Source organism: Lepidochelys kempii, chromosome 17, assembly GCF_965140285.1.
Source record: "Lepidochelys kempii isolate rLepKem1 chromosome 17, rLepKem1.hap1, whole genome shotgun sequence".
NCBI lineage: Eukaryota > Metazoa > Chordata > Testudines > Cheloniidae > Lepidochelys > Lepidochelys kempii.
Window position 1 is genome coordinate 2807909 of NC_136396.1, and position 15989 is coordinate 2823897.

The 15989-nt window shown below is 48.0% G+C and overlaps 2 protein-coding genes across 4 annotated transcripts in view; one reads left to right on the plus strand and one right to left on the minus strand.

The window, feature by feature from the left end:
- Nucleotides 1-6969, minus strand: part of TMIGD1 (transmembrane and immunoglobulin domain containing 1) — a 30982-nt gene extending 24013 nt beyond the window's left edge. For all 3 annotated transcript variants that reach the window (XM_073315939.1, XM_073315937.1, XM_073315938.1), the window contains exon 1: nt 6852-6969. In XM_073315939.1, the coding sequence (XP_073172040.1) occupies nt 6852-6934 (83 nt within the window). In that variant the 5' untranslated portion in view covers nt 6935-6969. The remainder of the gene's footprint in view (nt 1-6851) is intronic.
- CPD (carboxypeptidase D) overlaps nt 5933-15989 on the plus strand; it is a 34369-nt gene continuing 24312 nt past the window's right edge. The window contains exons 1-2 of the mRNA XM_073315936.2: nt 5933-6618; nt 11075-11322. Coding sequence (XP_073172037.1) covers nt 5984-6618; nt 11075-11322 — 883 coding nt within the window. The 5' untranslated portion in view covers nt 5933-5983. The remainder of the gene's footprint in view (nt 6619-11074; nt 11323-15989) is intronic.

Here is a 15989-nt window from a genome sequence, read left to right on the forward strand (position 1 = left end):
TAAGCCATTACAGTGCGTCATTGTTGCCCCAGGAAGATTCAGAACTCATGCAGCATCTGGTTTCCACTGTGAGATGTCTAGATAGCCAATATGCCTTGAATATATTGTTAATAACTAGAGTTGCTGTTGGCCCTTACAGCAGGAAAGCTGTTGCTCTATTCCACTGTCAAGGATACAAAACAAGATTACAAGTAGGGTGACCAGACAGCAAGTGTGAAAAAACGAGACAGGGGATGGGGGGTAATAGGAGCCTATATAAGAAAAAGACCCCAAAATCGGGACTGTTCCTATAAAATTGGGACATCTGGTCACCCTAATTACAGGTGGTACCTCTGTTTGCTCAGAATGGCACACCAGCAATCCACATTTTAAACCATGAGACACAATGTCTGGGGAATACCATGTAAGTGAAGCTGGATGCTCCATTCCCACAGAATTGGAAGGGAGAAGTTTAACCAAAGCCTTCAAGCTATGGTTAATCACACAACTTAATATATAGATAGAACTTCCTCTCTCTCTCTGGCTACAGGGAACCCCTCTAGGGGCTGGTGGACAAGAGTGACACCTGGTTTTCCTATGCAGAGTGGCAACTTTGTCCTGGAGAAGTTTCACAGGGCAGTACAGGAACTAAGTTCAAACAGTTAAGAATGCTTACTAGGTGACCTACAAAAAGAGAGAAATTATATGGATTAAACTTCCTGGTAGCCCAAGAAATCCAATCCATCTAGTTTGCACCCCAAATCTGTCTTATTCCTTCAATAGGCAGGGCTGCACAGAGGTTTGGGGGGGCCTGGAGGAGAAGCAGGGCTGGAGAGCAAGCCCACCTGACACTCACCCTACAGTGGCAACTCCTGTCCCACAGGGCTGGGCCTGACTCTCTGCTCCGGGTGTTGTGACCTGGCGCCTGAGGTTGCACCACTCAGGTTTGGCCTGGCCTGGGGGACCCTGTCACTATGTCTCTTGTTGGGTGTAAATCCTGAAGGATGTGAGGTACAAGTATTACATCTAATCAAAGAGTATATGGACAATATCCAGTAAACATAGAGGAACTATAAGGGATGTTTAAATGTTTATTGAGTCTAGAAATGACAGGAATTGTGTGGCATTAGAAGGAAAACAAATGTATTGAAAGATCTAAACCCTAACCAGCACATACATTTGAAATATTAAAAGAAATTGCTTTTAAAAGGAAGGGGAGAATTCCAATAAATAATAGGAGTTAACAGAGAAAAGACAATCCTTGAAATGAATAAAACATAAAAAAAAGGCTCATAGAAATATGTTCTACATTGATCCCAGCTAGTGGATATTGATGGAAGTAGCAGACAGAACAGTAATCTGAGATCAGCTGGCAAGTGTCCAGTAGTCCAGAGTGTCACCCGCACCAATAAACCCGGAGAACAGCGTATATGAACTGAGGCCACAGGAAACTCATTTCTTCCCCACACCCCTGACCAACAAAAGTTTGACCAACAAAAGTGCTACTGTAGACATGGCTTTAGATTTCAGCTTTAAAATGTAACTGGTGCCTTGGCAAATTAATAAAACTGACCCCTGTTCATGCTTACACTCCCACCCCCACAGTGAGACTCCCCAATTTTCCATGTGGTTAAACCAAGATACAAGGAAATGACTTTCCATGGTCATGGTGAGAGTCTGGCTTAGCATGATCTGATGTCATGTTCCTCCTGGCTCTCAGTACTTTTGTCTGCTAGACAACAGGGCTTCCACTGCTGAAGGTCTGGGCTCATCTTCAAGTGTTTTGGCTGGCCCTGGGCTTCTGAGATTCGGAAAATCCCACTCCTTCATTCTGGAGCTAGCTGACTCCCTTTCCCCTTTTAGATCTTGTCCTGTTTTGACAATGACCCTTTCTGTGTGTTCAGGAGAGCAGGACAATGAGATAAAAGGATGCTCAAGTGTAGTGGAAGCATTCCCTGTGCTTTGCCTGATTTTGTGTGATTCTGACGGCCCATAGAGCAAGAATTAGGAAATTGTCCCCAAACCTTTTTCTGCAAAGCTGCTCATGTGTGACTGCTGCTGTTCCACCTGAACAGGAGGTTTTTTTGCCTCCTATGAACTTTCATCTCCAATGAGACTTTCTTGAAAGAATTTGCTTCTTTGAAGGGGTCTGGAATGCTGTTGGTCTAAACTAATTGACTTTGCCCAATATTCATTATTGTTTCCCCTGCCTTGACATGGGAATTAATGAAGGTTTGAGTGAATGATATATGAAAGGTCTGTCTTAGTGTCAACCTGTACATCCCTTTGTATCTCTTCTGAAACACTCTTTTGTAACTACCTCCAATACAGCAGTGACATCAAGAATGGTCCTGTCTCCCATGAGGCCTGACGAACTGGTCTTGGAGGTTTGTGCCATGTAGGTCAAGCAGCATCTGTGCGTTTCCTTAAGCAGCCAAAACACCAGGGGAAGTATCATCTTCCAGCCTTTGGTAACATCAGACCAGCTATCTGTGAAGGCAAGAAAGCCCCACACATCGTTGTCATACTGCTGTCTCTCTGTGGCTGGGTCTCTATTTTCTGTTTTCTATTGGATTCTTTTATTGACAGGCAATGCCTCTGCTGTAGCTGCTTAAGGTGATATGCCACTTGTCATACACAGAAATACCACTGACTTTAGTATGTACTTTGCTGTCCCTCTGGTAGGGAAGTCATTCCAGAGAGCTTGCAATGTTGCTGTAGCTGTGTTGGCCCCAGTAGATTAGAGACACAAGGGGGGTGAGGTAGTATCTTTTATGGGACCAACTTGTGTTGGTGAGAGAGACAAGCTTTTGAGCTACACAGAGCTCTGTGTAACTTGAAAGCTTTTCTTTCACCCCCAGAAGTTGGTCCAATCAAAGATATTCCAGAGAGTGACAGAGTCTCTGCTCATCTTACTTAGGAGCCTAGTCTGCTCTTGATGCATAGAGATTTATGTGCAGTTTAGGGAGTTACCAGAGTAAGCTGAGATAAAAATAGACACATCAAGCTGCCTTTTCCCAGCCTTGAGTGTGAGGCTGAAGTTAACCAAATGATTCCTCTTTAATTTCACCTAGATACAGTTCTAATGCTCTGCATCTTATTCAATCTTCTTAGTATTACTATGGAAAATTGGAACTGTAAACAGCAGAACGGGCAACAATGTTTTTGTCCATATTTCACAGAGTTCACCTTTGCTCCTAGTTATAAGGTCCCTTCTGAGTTACTGTGGGCTGGTAAGGACTTTTATGATTTTACTGTGTTCACTGACAAACAGACTCTCATGGTGCTCCGTTTTTAAAGAAGAAATATTATGTTTTTGTACAAAGTAAATCTTGCAAATCTTTCCCTCTTGTCTTATTTTTATGATAAGGGAATATAAAAATATCTGGTGAAACCTTGTCACATTTCAGTGATCCCTTCTTTGAACTGGACAGATTTCCTGTGATATTTATTACTGTAAGTGAAACATGATTCATAGAATCTGCTTGCATTTAAATGGCTTTGAATTTCTTTGAGCAAAGGCTTTCTAGGGCTACTTCAAGAGATATTTTCAAAGGTGCTGAGGACCAGCCTTCCTTCTTGCAAATGCAGTTTGAATTTTGCATAAACTGAACCTATGCTGTGAACCTGCCAGATGGATTTGCAAGTGCAAATCAGAGTTCTTGCACCTCTAACTAGCTGACTTGCTGTGACGTTATTGACGTGAACTGGAACCGTATAGATAATTCTTGCAACCAAAGTCCTGTAGTGGCACCAAATCTTGTATAAAGGGCGTCAAATAAGGTGTCTAAGACCAGGTGATGGTTGGCTGGTTCGGATGATGCTGTCTGTTTGCATGTATCATTTTTGTATTTAAAGTTATAAGTATTGGCTCTAGACTGTCTGTAGTTGCAAACTTGTGCTATGCTTCTGGGTGACACCCCAGACAAGTTGGTGTCAGCTCTGCCTAGCCTGCTGGATGGCCCATTAAGGGCCATCAGCTATACCATTGACCCACTGAGAGAAGGGAGACACGCCTTGTGACTCAGCAAGGTCTGCAGGGACCTGCCTATGGACAGAACTCTGAGAGTTTTCCATGCCTTGTGATGGACAGCTGGTCTCTGGGACAAAGAAAGACAGACCACATGACAAGAGACTATAAAAAGCTGCTGCAGCTCCTCCATCTTGTCTTCAATCCTGCTTCTTACCTCTGGAGGGACTTTGTTCTACACAAAGGACTGATGACCCATCCCAGCTGGGGATGTTCTCCAGAGACTTGATTTGAACTGACAGTTTATTTTATCACTGCCACAAGCCTGAACCAAGAACTTTGCCATTGCTGTATGTCAGTGACTCCATTTAACCAATTCTAGCTGTCATCGATATCTTTTTCCTTTTATGAATAAACCTTTAGATTTTAGATTCTAAAGGATTGGCAAGTGTGATTTGTGGGTAAGATCTGATTGGTATATTGACCTGCATCTGGGGCTTGGTCCTTTGGGATGGAGAGAACCATTTTTCTTTTACAGGGGTATTGGTTTTCATAACCATTTGTCCCCACAACGTTTGGCCCTGGTGGTGATACTGGGAAACTGGAGTGTCTAAGGGAATTGCTTGTGTGACTTGTGGTTAGCCAGTGGGGTAAAACTAAAGTCCTCTCTGTCTGGCTGGTTTGGTCTTCCTTAGAGGTGGAAAAACCCCAGCCCTGCTTTAAGCAATTTGTCCTGAATTGGCACTCTCAGTTGGGTCCCACCAGAACCAGCCTCGTTACACTTGCACACTCAATTAGGTTGTTAGAAGTGCAATTATTATTATTTATGTGGTTCCATAGATGGGATGCTTTGTCCTGGGCTTTGAGATCTGCCTTTTCCCAGAGAAGCACAGCTGGCATAGTGTCTCACAGATTGAAATCTGATGTCTGATGTAGTGGGGCTTGATCCATTAATTGCTTTGAAAATCAGGGCCCAGGCCTCAAACTATGCTTACAATGGCCGGAGCCCTGGAGAAAGTCAGCGGCCAGGCTCTGTACGAGCTGGTCATCTGTGCTTAGCAAGGAGTCAAACAGGAGGCTGGGGCTTTGCACCACTCTGCTGAACGGGGGCTGCCATAGGCGCCAACTTCCCCCGGTGCCCCTGGGTGCTCGACCCCACCCGCCCCAACTGCACCCCATCCTGCCCCTGCCCCTGCCCCTGCCCCGCCCCCATCCCAACCCTTTCCCCCCAAATCCCCGCCCCCGAGCGCAGGGCTCCTCCCCCCGCTCCTTGGGCCGCGGAACAGCTGTTTTGTGGCGGCAGGTGCTGGCAGGAGCCGGGCCGGTCTCGGGGAGGCCGCCGACAGGGCGAGGCGGGAGATTAGGAAGCGCTGGAAGGGGGGGGCTCCCTGGGGCGGTGACGGGGAACAAGCCCCGCGCCCAGCACCCTCAGCCGGGCCCATCCCGCCCGGCCCCCGCGGGGGGGGGGGGATCGCGAGCGTGGTCCCGAACACCCGCGTCCACCCGAGGGGCCGCGCCGCGCGAGGGGCACTGCCCCTTTAAGGTTGGCCACGCCCTCTTGGTGACGTTCCCAACAGCGGTTTTTTGAAAGACACCTGGTCTGGCCGGGCGCCTTACCCCGCCCAGGCTGCCTCATTGGTCCATCTCTCGCCCCGCCCATCCCAGTCGTCTCCTCCTCCGTTGGCACGTTACCTCTCCGTTCGCTCCGCCCTTGCCGGTCTCCTCCTTTCCCATTGGTGCCTTTCCCCGTTCGCTCGTCCTCTCCTCCCTCATTGGCCGCCGCCGTCCGCTGCGTGCCGGCCTCTGCCTTCCCATTGGTACTCCTCATCAGTCCCTGCCCTCCCATTCGTCACCTCCTCCGCGGTCCCTGTTTCTGCCCTTCCATTGGCCAGCTCCTCAGACGTTCTTGCCCCTCCATTGGTCACCTCCTCAGCTGTCCCCGCCCCTGCCCTCCTATTGGCCGCCGGCCCCCCCCTCAGGTCTCCGGTGCGGGTGCGGCGGCTGGGCCCTGCGTGTGGCCGCGCGTCTCTCCCCATGGCCGGGCGGCTCGTGCTGTGGCTGCTGCTCGGGCTGGGCCCGGCGGGCGGCGCCCACATCAAGAAGGCGGAGGCGGCGGCGGGCGAGGCCCCGGCCCCGGGCTACCTGCGGGCGGCCGAGCTGGGCGCGGCGCTGCGGGCGCTGGCCGAGGGGGCCCCGCCGGGCCTGGCCCGGCTCTTCAGCATCGGGCAGTCGGGGGAGGGGCGGCCGCTGTGGGTGCTGCGCCTGACGGCCGGGCTGGAGCCCGCGCGGCCGGGGGCGGGCCCGGGCGGGGCCCCGATCCCCGGCCGCCCGCAGGTCAAGCTGGTGGGGAACATGCACGGCGACGAGCCGCTGGGCCGGCCGCTGCTGCTGCGCCTGGCCCGGGAGCTGGTGTCGGGCTGGGCCCGCGGGGACGCCCGGGCCGGCCGCCTCCTCAACGCCACCGACCTCTACCTGCTGCCCAGCCTCAACCCCGACGGCTTCGAGCGGGCCCGCGAGGGCGACTGCGGCGGGACGGCCCCGGGCGGCCGGGAGAACAGCCGCGGCCAGGACCTGAACCGCAGCTTCCCCGACCAGTTCGCGTCGGCCCCGCCCGACCTGGAGCCCGTGCCCGAGGTGCGGGCCCTGATCGCCTGGATGCAGCGCAACAAGTGAGTGCGGGGGAGCCGCGGGGCGGGCTGACGGTGCTTTGTCTGTATGTGAAATTTTGGCCTGGCTGAGGAGGGGTCTGGGCCCAAGGGGCGAGAGCCTCCGGCTCACAGCCCGTGGGTCCTGCCTGGGCTTTGGGAGGGGATAACTGTGGGGAGAGAGGCTGATGTTGGGGTGGGGGCTGGAAGTAGGTAGTGGCGCTAATGGACAAGGCATTGTAATACATTTTCCTTACCCTGAAGTCTCCTGTGATTCTGTCTGCATTGTACCAGCCCCCTCTGGCTCCCTTTGTGCTGTCGTCCGAGGCTGCTGGGACATCTAGCTACTGGGCTCTGACTTCTTATGTGCTGCCTTGTGCAGCAGACCTCTTATGAATGGAACAGTGGGGCATTTTATTGTTTAACTACACAAAGGCCCACGTGCACCTGGCAGAGAAACCATGGTGGTTTCTTTACAGACAACTGCACTTAAGGGACCGCGAGCAATGTGTTTTTCCTGGCTAATCCAAACAGGCCAACAGTAACTTAAACTATTCATGTTGACTTCTCCTTTTTCACAGCAAGCTAAATGAGTGCTCAGTTAACAGGTAAACTTATTTTCAGGATGTGCTTCATTCACCTTAAGACCATTGGTGACCTTTGCTTTTGGTCCTGTGTTGTTAACGCTCCTCGTGATTAACTGTCTGATCTTTAGCAGTATGAACCAAACGGGTTGCTTAATACCTACAGATGCTCAAATACTGAGGTCTGGTATGAACTGTGGCAGGCAGAGTGTCCACCTTTCCTCCACCATAATAAATTTTCCCTGTATTATTTCTTGCTGTTGTTGCATAGAGAATTCTTGCTAAATGTTTCTAGATGTAGGTCTTGATCCTGCAAATGTTTATGCATGTCAGTAGTTCTGTTGAGTGTTTGTGGGCCTAGAATAGTGCATTAGCCTTTTGGCTCCTGATTTGGAGCAAAGGAAGGGAAATGCACCAATAAGCTTATTTGTCTGGAGTAGTGCTGCCTGTGAGGGGGGATAGCTAGCTAAATTGGGTTATGAAAGTCCAGTTCTGTCTTTTCTGGGACTGTCTCATTTGCTATGAGTTTCCTGAATGAATTTGTAAAAGAAAATAATGATTAGATTGTGTAGGATTCTGTTACCTTTTTGAAGATAAATCTGAAGAGAATTACAGAATCGGTACCGTGGAACATGTAATGCCATTGCATAAGGTGTGTGGAACAGGAGTGCACAGGTTTTTGTTGCGAGTCTCTGGAAAATGAGTATGACAGCTATGTATTTGCTAATGAGAAATACATTCTGATCAGGCATGATTTGATAGACCGAAACAAATTCTAGACATCTTCCAAAGTCCAAGAGAGAGAGAAATTAAGGTCTGATTGACCACTTCACCATAATAAAGGACTCTTGAAAAAACCTCTGTTAGTACTCCTTGGTTATTTTGGCTAAGCTGGTCAGCAGAAACACAATAGCAACTGTGATAAGCATCAGCATGTAACATTTACTTAAGGGAGTGCGGAAACTCAAGTTTTTCTCCCTAGTTTTTGTTAAATTTTAACAGACTTCATGTGTTGGGATCAGGAGGTGCCAGTAAAGATCCAGTATTATAGCTGTAAGAGGAGTTAGTGGTCGAGTTGTTGATTCAACCCTGTTCCTCAGGATTCTTGATTGCATTGTCCACACTTGCTTACTGGCTGAACTTTACTGTCAGCGCTGGTGTATTGATGTGCTGCAGCACAAAATGAAACTAAGCCCCAAATTTGCTCTGGCTCAAAATTATCTAGTGGGGAAAATCCTCTGGGTTTCAAACAGTAGTAGTTTAAAAATAAATTTTAAAGTGTATTTTGGCAACCACTGCTGACAAAAAAGCTACTTTGTCAGATCTGTGCAGGAAAAATACAACACATGATGCTCTCCTCTGGCTCGCGGCTGTAATGATACTGTGCTAAAGGCTAACAGGCTAACATGCCTGTTCCACGGCATGCATCCGATGAAGTGAGCTGTAGCTCACGAAAGCTCATGCTCAAATAAATTGGTTAGTCTCTAAGGTGCCACAAGTACTCCTTTTCTTTTTGCGAATACAGACTAACACGGCTGTTACTCTGAAACCTGTGCTAACTTCATCACTCATACAAAAATTAGTCAGTAAACAAAACCATTTGTTTAAAAATTCCTAATGGATGTAATGTTCCCTGTCTTATTAGATGAGTCACCTGATCTGATTTGCATCCTTTAGCTTGTTTTTTTTAAAAAAAAAAGCCAAGGCTTTGGTCATGTCAACTCTGCTTAATAACCCAAATACACGTAGGCTGAATGGCAAGGGAACAAGCTGAAGCTTTTCTACAATATTATATCAAATGAGAACAAAGCTGCTTAAAAATGCAGGGGCACTTAGAGTATCAGATGTATTGAGACCTTTGCAGCTGCCTGTGACGAGGCCAGGGGTCTCAAACTCAAATGACCACGAGGGCCACATGAGGACTAGTACATTGGCCCGAGGGCTGCACCACTGACCCCCCCCCTCCACCTGCTGCCCTGGCCCACCCCCACTCCACCCCTTCCACGAGGCCCCACCCTATCCCACCTCTTCCCACCCCTTCCCTGCCCCCATTCCAACCCCTTCTACAGAAATCCCCACCCCAACTCTGCCCCCTCCCAGCCCCCTGGGGGTGCAGGGGGCTCAGGGCAGGGGGTTGGGTGCAGGAGGGGTGCGGGGTGCATCAGGGGGCTCAGGGCAGGGGGTCGGGATGCCAGCTGAGGGCAGGGGGTCAGGGTGCAGGAGGGGTTGGGGGGGGGGGTCCAGCCTGGCACGCACCGGGGGCAGGGCAGGCTCCCTGCCTGCCTGCTCTACCCCTGTGCTGCTCTGGGAAGTGGTCAGGACTTGGGGGAGGGGGAGAGGCACAAGGGTCTGTGTGTTGTCCTGGCTGTGCCTCCAGGTATCTTCCCCCGAAGCTCCCATTGGCTGGGAACGGGAACTGTGGCCGATAGGAGCTTCAGGGGAGATACCTAGAGGAGCGGCCAGGGCAACACACAGATGCTGGGGGGCGCGGGGAGCTGGCAGGCTGCAGAAAATAACCCCGCGGGCCGTGTGTTTGAGACCCCTGGACTAGGCTAAGGGACAATGAGACATGGGGCCTGCTGTGCTTTTAAGCTTTCAGACTTGCCTTAGAATTTGACACTGGTATTTACCTGACCGTTCCTTACTGCAACACAAGCCTCTTAATTGTGCAAGTAAACCCTGGAATACATCTCAACTCAAACCTTCTTCAAAGCTTTAAAAAAGCTGTCTGTATCTGATGTCCATGTGGACAGCTAAATCGCAGTTGCCTGTGATGATTTGCTTGACTCTGCATTTTTATGTCTGGGGGGGGGGGGGGCGGGACGGGACAAGAAATGTGTTGCATCTCCTGTAACACTAGATGTTACACTCAGTTGAGAGTCTGTTTAAATTGAATGGAGCCCTGAGGTTATATTGCAAAATTCTTTTGGCTTCTCAGATGCCATCCCATTCAAGTTCTGTTCAGAACCTTTTTACAGGGCTGTCTGTTGCTGAACTTTGCATGAGGAGCTGAATTTTTTTCAGTATAAGTGGACGTGCTCAAAGTTCCTATCAGAGCAAGATACACAATGGTCTAATGGCTGCTTTTTGTAAGCTGTAAAGACAGTAGCTGCCATGGTGATGCATCAATGCCTAGGCAGCTGAAGAGAGGGAAGCCTTTTCTTTCAGCATCTTGAGAATATCAATGTGCATGTTGCTTTGAAGTAATCCTGCTTTGAATGTTGCCTCATTTGCCATTCTAGCAACAGACTGCAGTCCTGAGAGTCTGAGCTGAACCTCAAAGGAAGCTGCTGGTATGACAAACCACAAGCTAGGAGTAAATAAACTCCTTTTCAGATTAACAACATTCTCTTTCCCCCACCCCATTGGTTTCTGTAAAACAAAATAGAATATTTCAAAGCAAAGTGTGCCTGTGTGAACATGACTTAGAGAAGCTGGGACACCTTAGCCCAGCAAGAGCACTTGCTAACCAAAGCCTTAAGAACATGTGAATTGCCAAGCTAGATTGGACCTGAGATCCATTTAGTTCCCTATCCTGTCTCTGACAAAGGCCACCCCCAGATACTGTTGGAGCCTATCTAGTATAGGCTGAGTATGTGTCTCAGATATAGCATAGCCTTGATACAATTAGCAAAGCTCTAATAAGTCATCTCGTCATGCAGCGCTAATTGGATACAGAGCTGTTCACTTACTGTCCCAAAAAGCCATGCAGTTTGAAAGAGCTGTGACTTTCCTTCCCAGAAGTGTGGATTTCAGAATGTCCTCATTGAAGTTCTTTGGGCCAGAAGGAGCTATATTAATCCGGGTGGCGGGTTCTGGCAGTTACCTCTGCCCTAGTGTGCTCTGTCTAATAAGCGTGTTTTTTGTTGTTGTGGTTTTTTTTTTTTGAAAACCAGGTTTGTGCTCTCTGGGAACCTGCACGGGGGCTCTGTGGTTGCGAGCTATCCCTATGATGACTCTCCCATGCACAAGTCCAGAGGAATCTATAGCAAATCAGCTGATGATGAAGTGTTTAAATACCTGGCAAAAGCCTACGCTTCTAACCACCCGATAATGAAAACTGGCACCCCAAACTGCCCGGGGGAGCAATTTGAGACATTCAAGGATGGCATCACTAATGGAGCTCATTGGTATGATGTAGAAGGTGAGTTATTTCAGTATATTGCGTAGTAGGGTTCTACAGCTCTTAGTCTGGATCCCATCTTGATGGCATGTGTCACCTCCCCTCTCCTTCTGTTTTCATGGGCCATCTTAGCTCCCATTAGCTGTCAAAACATCTGTGGCAACTGCTGCAGTTGAAAAGTAATGGTAAGAAAGGAATATATTTTTAGCTTTTAATGCAACTGTAAACAAAGCAAAATGGTGCCATGGGCCACGTGCAAGTGCTCGGTGGATCACAATTTGGGAACCTGGTATAGACGGTTAAAGTCTATTATGTGTTTTCAAATATGCTTAGGGTAACTGTACAGCCAGCTCCCATCATTTATAGTGGGGAACCGGGCATACAAACTCCTTGAGTTTATTTGAAAATCCCCACCTAAACTGTCTAGGGGTGGAAACCATTAATTAGTAGATCACTAGTCATTGGTCTGAACAAAGTTATTTGTATGGTCAGTGCAATTCACGGTCTGATTCTCTTTAGTCTCTTATGTTCCATTGAACGTTCTCTTCAGTGAAGTCTGGGATGTCTGATAATGGGTGGTCTTACTGCACTGGTAACTTAGAGACACTTTGGTTCTGATGTTTTAAACAGCCCATTTCTTAACCTCAGCTTAGCTTAACTTCCCCATGCCCTCTTCTTTGGAGGGGAAATGGCATGACTCAGCCATATTGAAGAGTAACTGCTCTCATTGATGGGTACTTGTCTCCCACAAATTATCATACCAGTCCTACCGACATGTGATGGCATGTTATTTCTGAAAAGTCCCATGGGCTAGTAGAAATATTAATCATTACTACTACATCCTGAGTTTGCTCTTGTCTTAGCTCCCGGCAGAGGCTATTATGTAAACATAGACTTGCCAGATAGGGTGGGGTTTCTTATCATGGAGGACAAAATAGAAATGTGGCGGGAGTGTAGCACAGTTCTGTAACCAGCTACACTCCAGTCTTTCCCCACTCTGAAGCTGAGGGGGCTATGGAGTGAGCTGTAAGTAAGTGGCAGAATTAGAAAGCCCTAGTGAAGGCTTGGCATTTTATTGAGCAGTAATTCCTAAAAGATGTTTATCTGAAGTTCTGGGTTTAGGAGCTGAATGACTCGTGTGTAAACCTCATGTTCACACTTCTTGGGACAGAATTCAAATACTGGCCTGTAGCACCAATATGCTTGTAGAGCGGGGAAAAAAGGTCTAGAGCTATTTCCCCATTATAGCTGATTCATTGCTGGGGATTTCACTGTCCAAATAATTTTATGGTGTTTTCTTAATAGCTGCTTCCTGCTCCTGTCTGCTGAGCACACCTAAGTGGGACAGGCTGTATGTTTCCTGGCTCAACAAGGTTCATTGTGTTTGTACAGGGAATCAGAACAAGAGAAGGATTGCAGAAGGAACCTCATGATTCTGCTTTAGATAGAACCAGGGTATCCTGGCGCTACCTTACTCTGTTGGCAGTTGTATAAACCATCTAAGCCAGTCAGCAGGAATGTTTTCAGACCTTGCCATGAACAAATTGATCCATAGCTAAACATTTTGTGTGTCTGAAATAAGTTTGCTGTGGAGGAACATCTACTGTTGGTGTTCTCAACCTCCATGTCCTCCTAATCCTGAGGTTTGGTGGCAGTAGTGGGTAAGCACGTGCAGACAGCCTTGTAACTTCGAAGTCTGACCCTGGCTCTCTGGTGTACAACTAGCCAAGCGCAAATGCCAGGATTTATAAGCATGTTCTTGATGGCTTCTGCATCAGCATCCTGGGCCTTTTAAGTAACCGCTGCCTCAGACCCTGGCTGAAGAGGTTTGTATACGTGCGCCTCACTGAGGCAGTGACAGAAGGAAGGCATGAGCGTCAGTGGGGTTTGAAATCTGTCGAGTACAGAGACTTCTAGAGGTTTCCAGCTTCACTGTGAAAACAAGCCCCTCGGCAATGGGGAACCGTAAACTCCAATTCAGGTATTCTCCAGCCCTGCAGACTTGCTTTTATATGACTTGGAGGCAGTGACTGTGGGGGAAATTAAGCAAAATAGAATTCACAGCACACACAAGAAGGCTTGGCTAGCGACTTATAAACCTTGTGTTTGCACCAACCCCTAGAGTGAAGGGCAGGTGAGACGTGGCAATCCAGGAGCCTTTAAATGCACATGTGCTGTTTGTCTCATTGTTTGAGTCCTAGTAATGGCTATTTAAAGGTGCCATGCACACGTGGTGCTTTTGCAACCAATAAAGTCAGTTATAATATCAGGGCAGGGACTGAGACGTGACCCAAAGAGGCTGAGAGATGGGAAGGGAATATGGGAGCTTGAGGCTTCCAGCAAGGACTGATTGAGATGATGTGTACAGTTGGTGGGTTCCTTCTGATTTTCAATGCATTAACATTTATGGGTGGTGTTGGATGAAGGGCAGGCAGAGGGGAGGGAAGCCAGCTGTGTGCAGCATGTACTGAAATTGCCCAGAATACAAATATTAAAGGTCCTCTGACTCTTCAGCTCTGTGCCAGGGATCTCCAAGGCTCATACTGGGCTCTGGAGCTACTTGTTAATGTGTTCAGAATTTAGAAGTGCTGTGAAATGAAGACACTCGGATTCTGGTACCCCTTGGGGAGGATTATGGGTAAATTTTCCAAAGTGGGCCTTATTCTAATCTCTGCTAATGTGCAGTACCTGCAGCAGGACTGCTAAAGGTTTGTGACCATGTGTATGCTACAGCCTGCAGATTAAAATGTGCCAGGGAAGAGGCCAGGTTTTAAATGACTCAAAGCCATGTGAGGGGCAAGGGGAGGAAGGGACATAATTTTTCAACAGGCACATTTTTTCCTGCTGTATCTTATCTTGTGTAATCAAACATGCCGGAAGGTAGACTGCTGTGGGATTCATTGCCCTGGACTTGGAGTCACTGGTCAAAGCTTGGGCTGTGGCCAGATCCTGTTGGCCCTCATTTCTGAGTTTGCAAACAAGTGTGTGTGTGGGTGTATGTGGTGTTGAACTAAGGTGGCATGTGCAGGGCCATAGGAGTAATCCTGAAGGTCAAGTATCCATAGCAAATGTAGTCCTCCGAGCCACTGCTGAACTTTGCTTCTGCTCTCCAACTCCTTAGATTAGCACAGGCTCAGACTTGGAGACATGTTGAGACTATCTCTGTTCCATGCTCAGGTACTCTTCTGTTTTTTAACTCCCCTGCACACAGCATAGTTCTTCTTAATCTCAGCTGGGTGGCTGGTGGGGCAGTGGAATTGTCACATGGAGCATTCTGTAGCTCAGTGTTGGGCTGGGAGCACTGGGGAGTTGGTGTGCTGTTACTGGAGATGGGATCCCTTGGCGTCTCTCGGGTTTAAAAAGGGAAATGACGTAATAGCCCTTTTGGAAATTCTTATATTTGAGATGTGCATGCTTGCTGTGTTAAAGTAATAATATAGAGTCTGACTCATGAGGAGCCATGTTAATTGAGTGGATTCACATGCATGTGTTTCACTCTGTTGATGTTTTTGGTGACACTTATCTTTCCATCTACAGCATGGTGTAGAGTCGAAGAATTATTTCTCATGTCTGGCTTACAACGCTCCTGCTAGTATATCGCAGAATGATGGTCGCTTCTCCCCCCCCCCCTTTCTGGGCAACAGTGTTGCTCTGACTCATTTAGGTTGTGATCCACTATGACCCCCAGATCCCTTTCCACAGTACTCCTTCCTAGGCAGTCATTTTCCATTTTGTATGTGTGCCACTGATTGTTCCTTCCTAAGTGGAATACTTTGCATTTGTCCTTATTGAATTTCATTCTGTTTACTTCAGACCCCTTCTCTCATTTGTCCAGATCGTTTTGAATGATAATCCTATTGTCCAAAGCACTTGCAACCCCTCCCATCTTGGTATCGTCTGCAAACTTTATAAGTGTACTCTCTATGCCATTATCTAAATTAGTGATGAAGATATTGGCCAGAACTGATCCCTGCGGGACCCCACTCATTATGTCCTTCCAGCATGACTGATAACTACTCTCTGGGAAACAGTTTTCCAGCCAGTTATGCAGCCACCTAATAGGAGCTCCATCTAGGTTGCATTTCCCTTGTTTGTTTATGAGAAGGTCATGTGAGACTGTATCAAAAGCCTTACTAAAGTCAAGATATACCTCGTCTACCACTTCTCCCCCCCCCCACACACACTTTGGTTTGACAGGATTTGTTCTTGACAAATCTGTGTTGACTGTTACTTATCACCTCTGTATCTTCTAGGTGTTTTGCAAATTGATTGCTTGATTATTTGCTGCTTTATCTCTCTGGTTACTGAAGTTAAGCTGAGGATGTGATGTGGTCCCCATCCCTTTACCCAAGATCGAGAGGCAAGTTCAGCCTTCAAAGCCTCTTTCACCTCCTGAAGTCCCTTCATCTAAGGGAATATGCTCTTGCGCAGTGTGAGGTTCTGTAGCTAATGCCTAGCAGCTGGAATTCTCTCCCCACCCCACCCTGCCCGCCCGTTTTGATTGCTGACTAATCGACCAAAACATTCCTCTGCCTGCTTGGTGTCGCTGCCAACAGCGCTCAGCCTGAGGTGGGAGTGAGCAATTGGTACGCTGATCAGAAGGAAGTGACTTGCATCTCTGTTTAATCACCTCTTTATCTTATTCTGTGCCATCTGTGCCCTGCAAAGCAAAAGGGACAGTTTGTTCT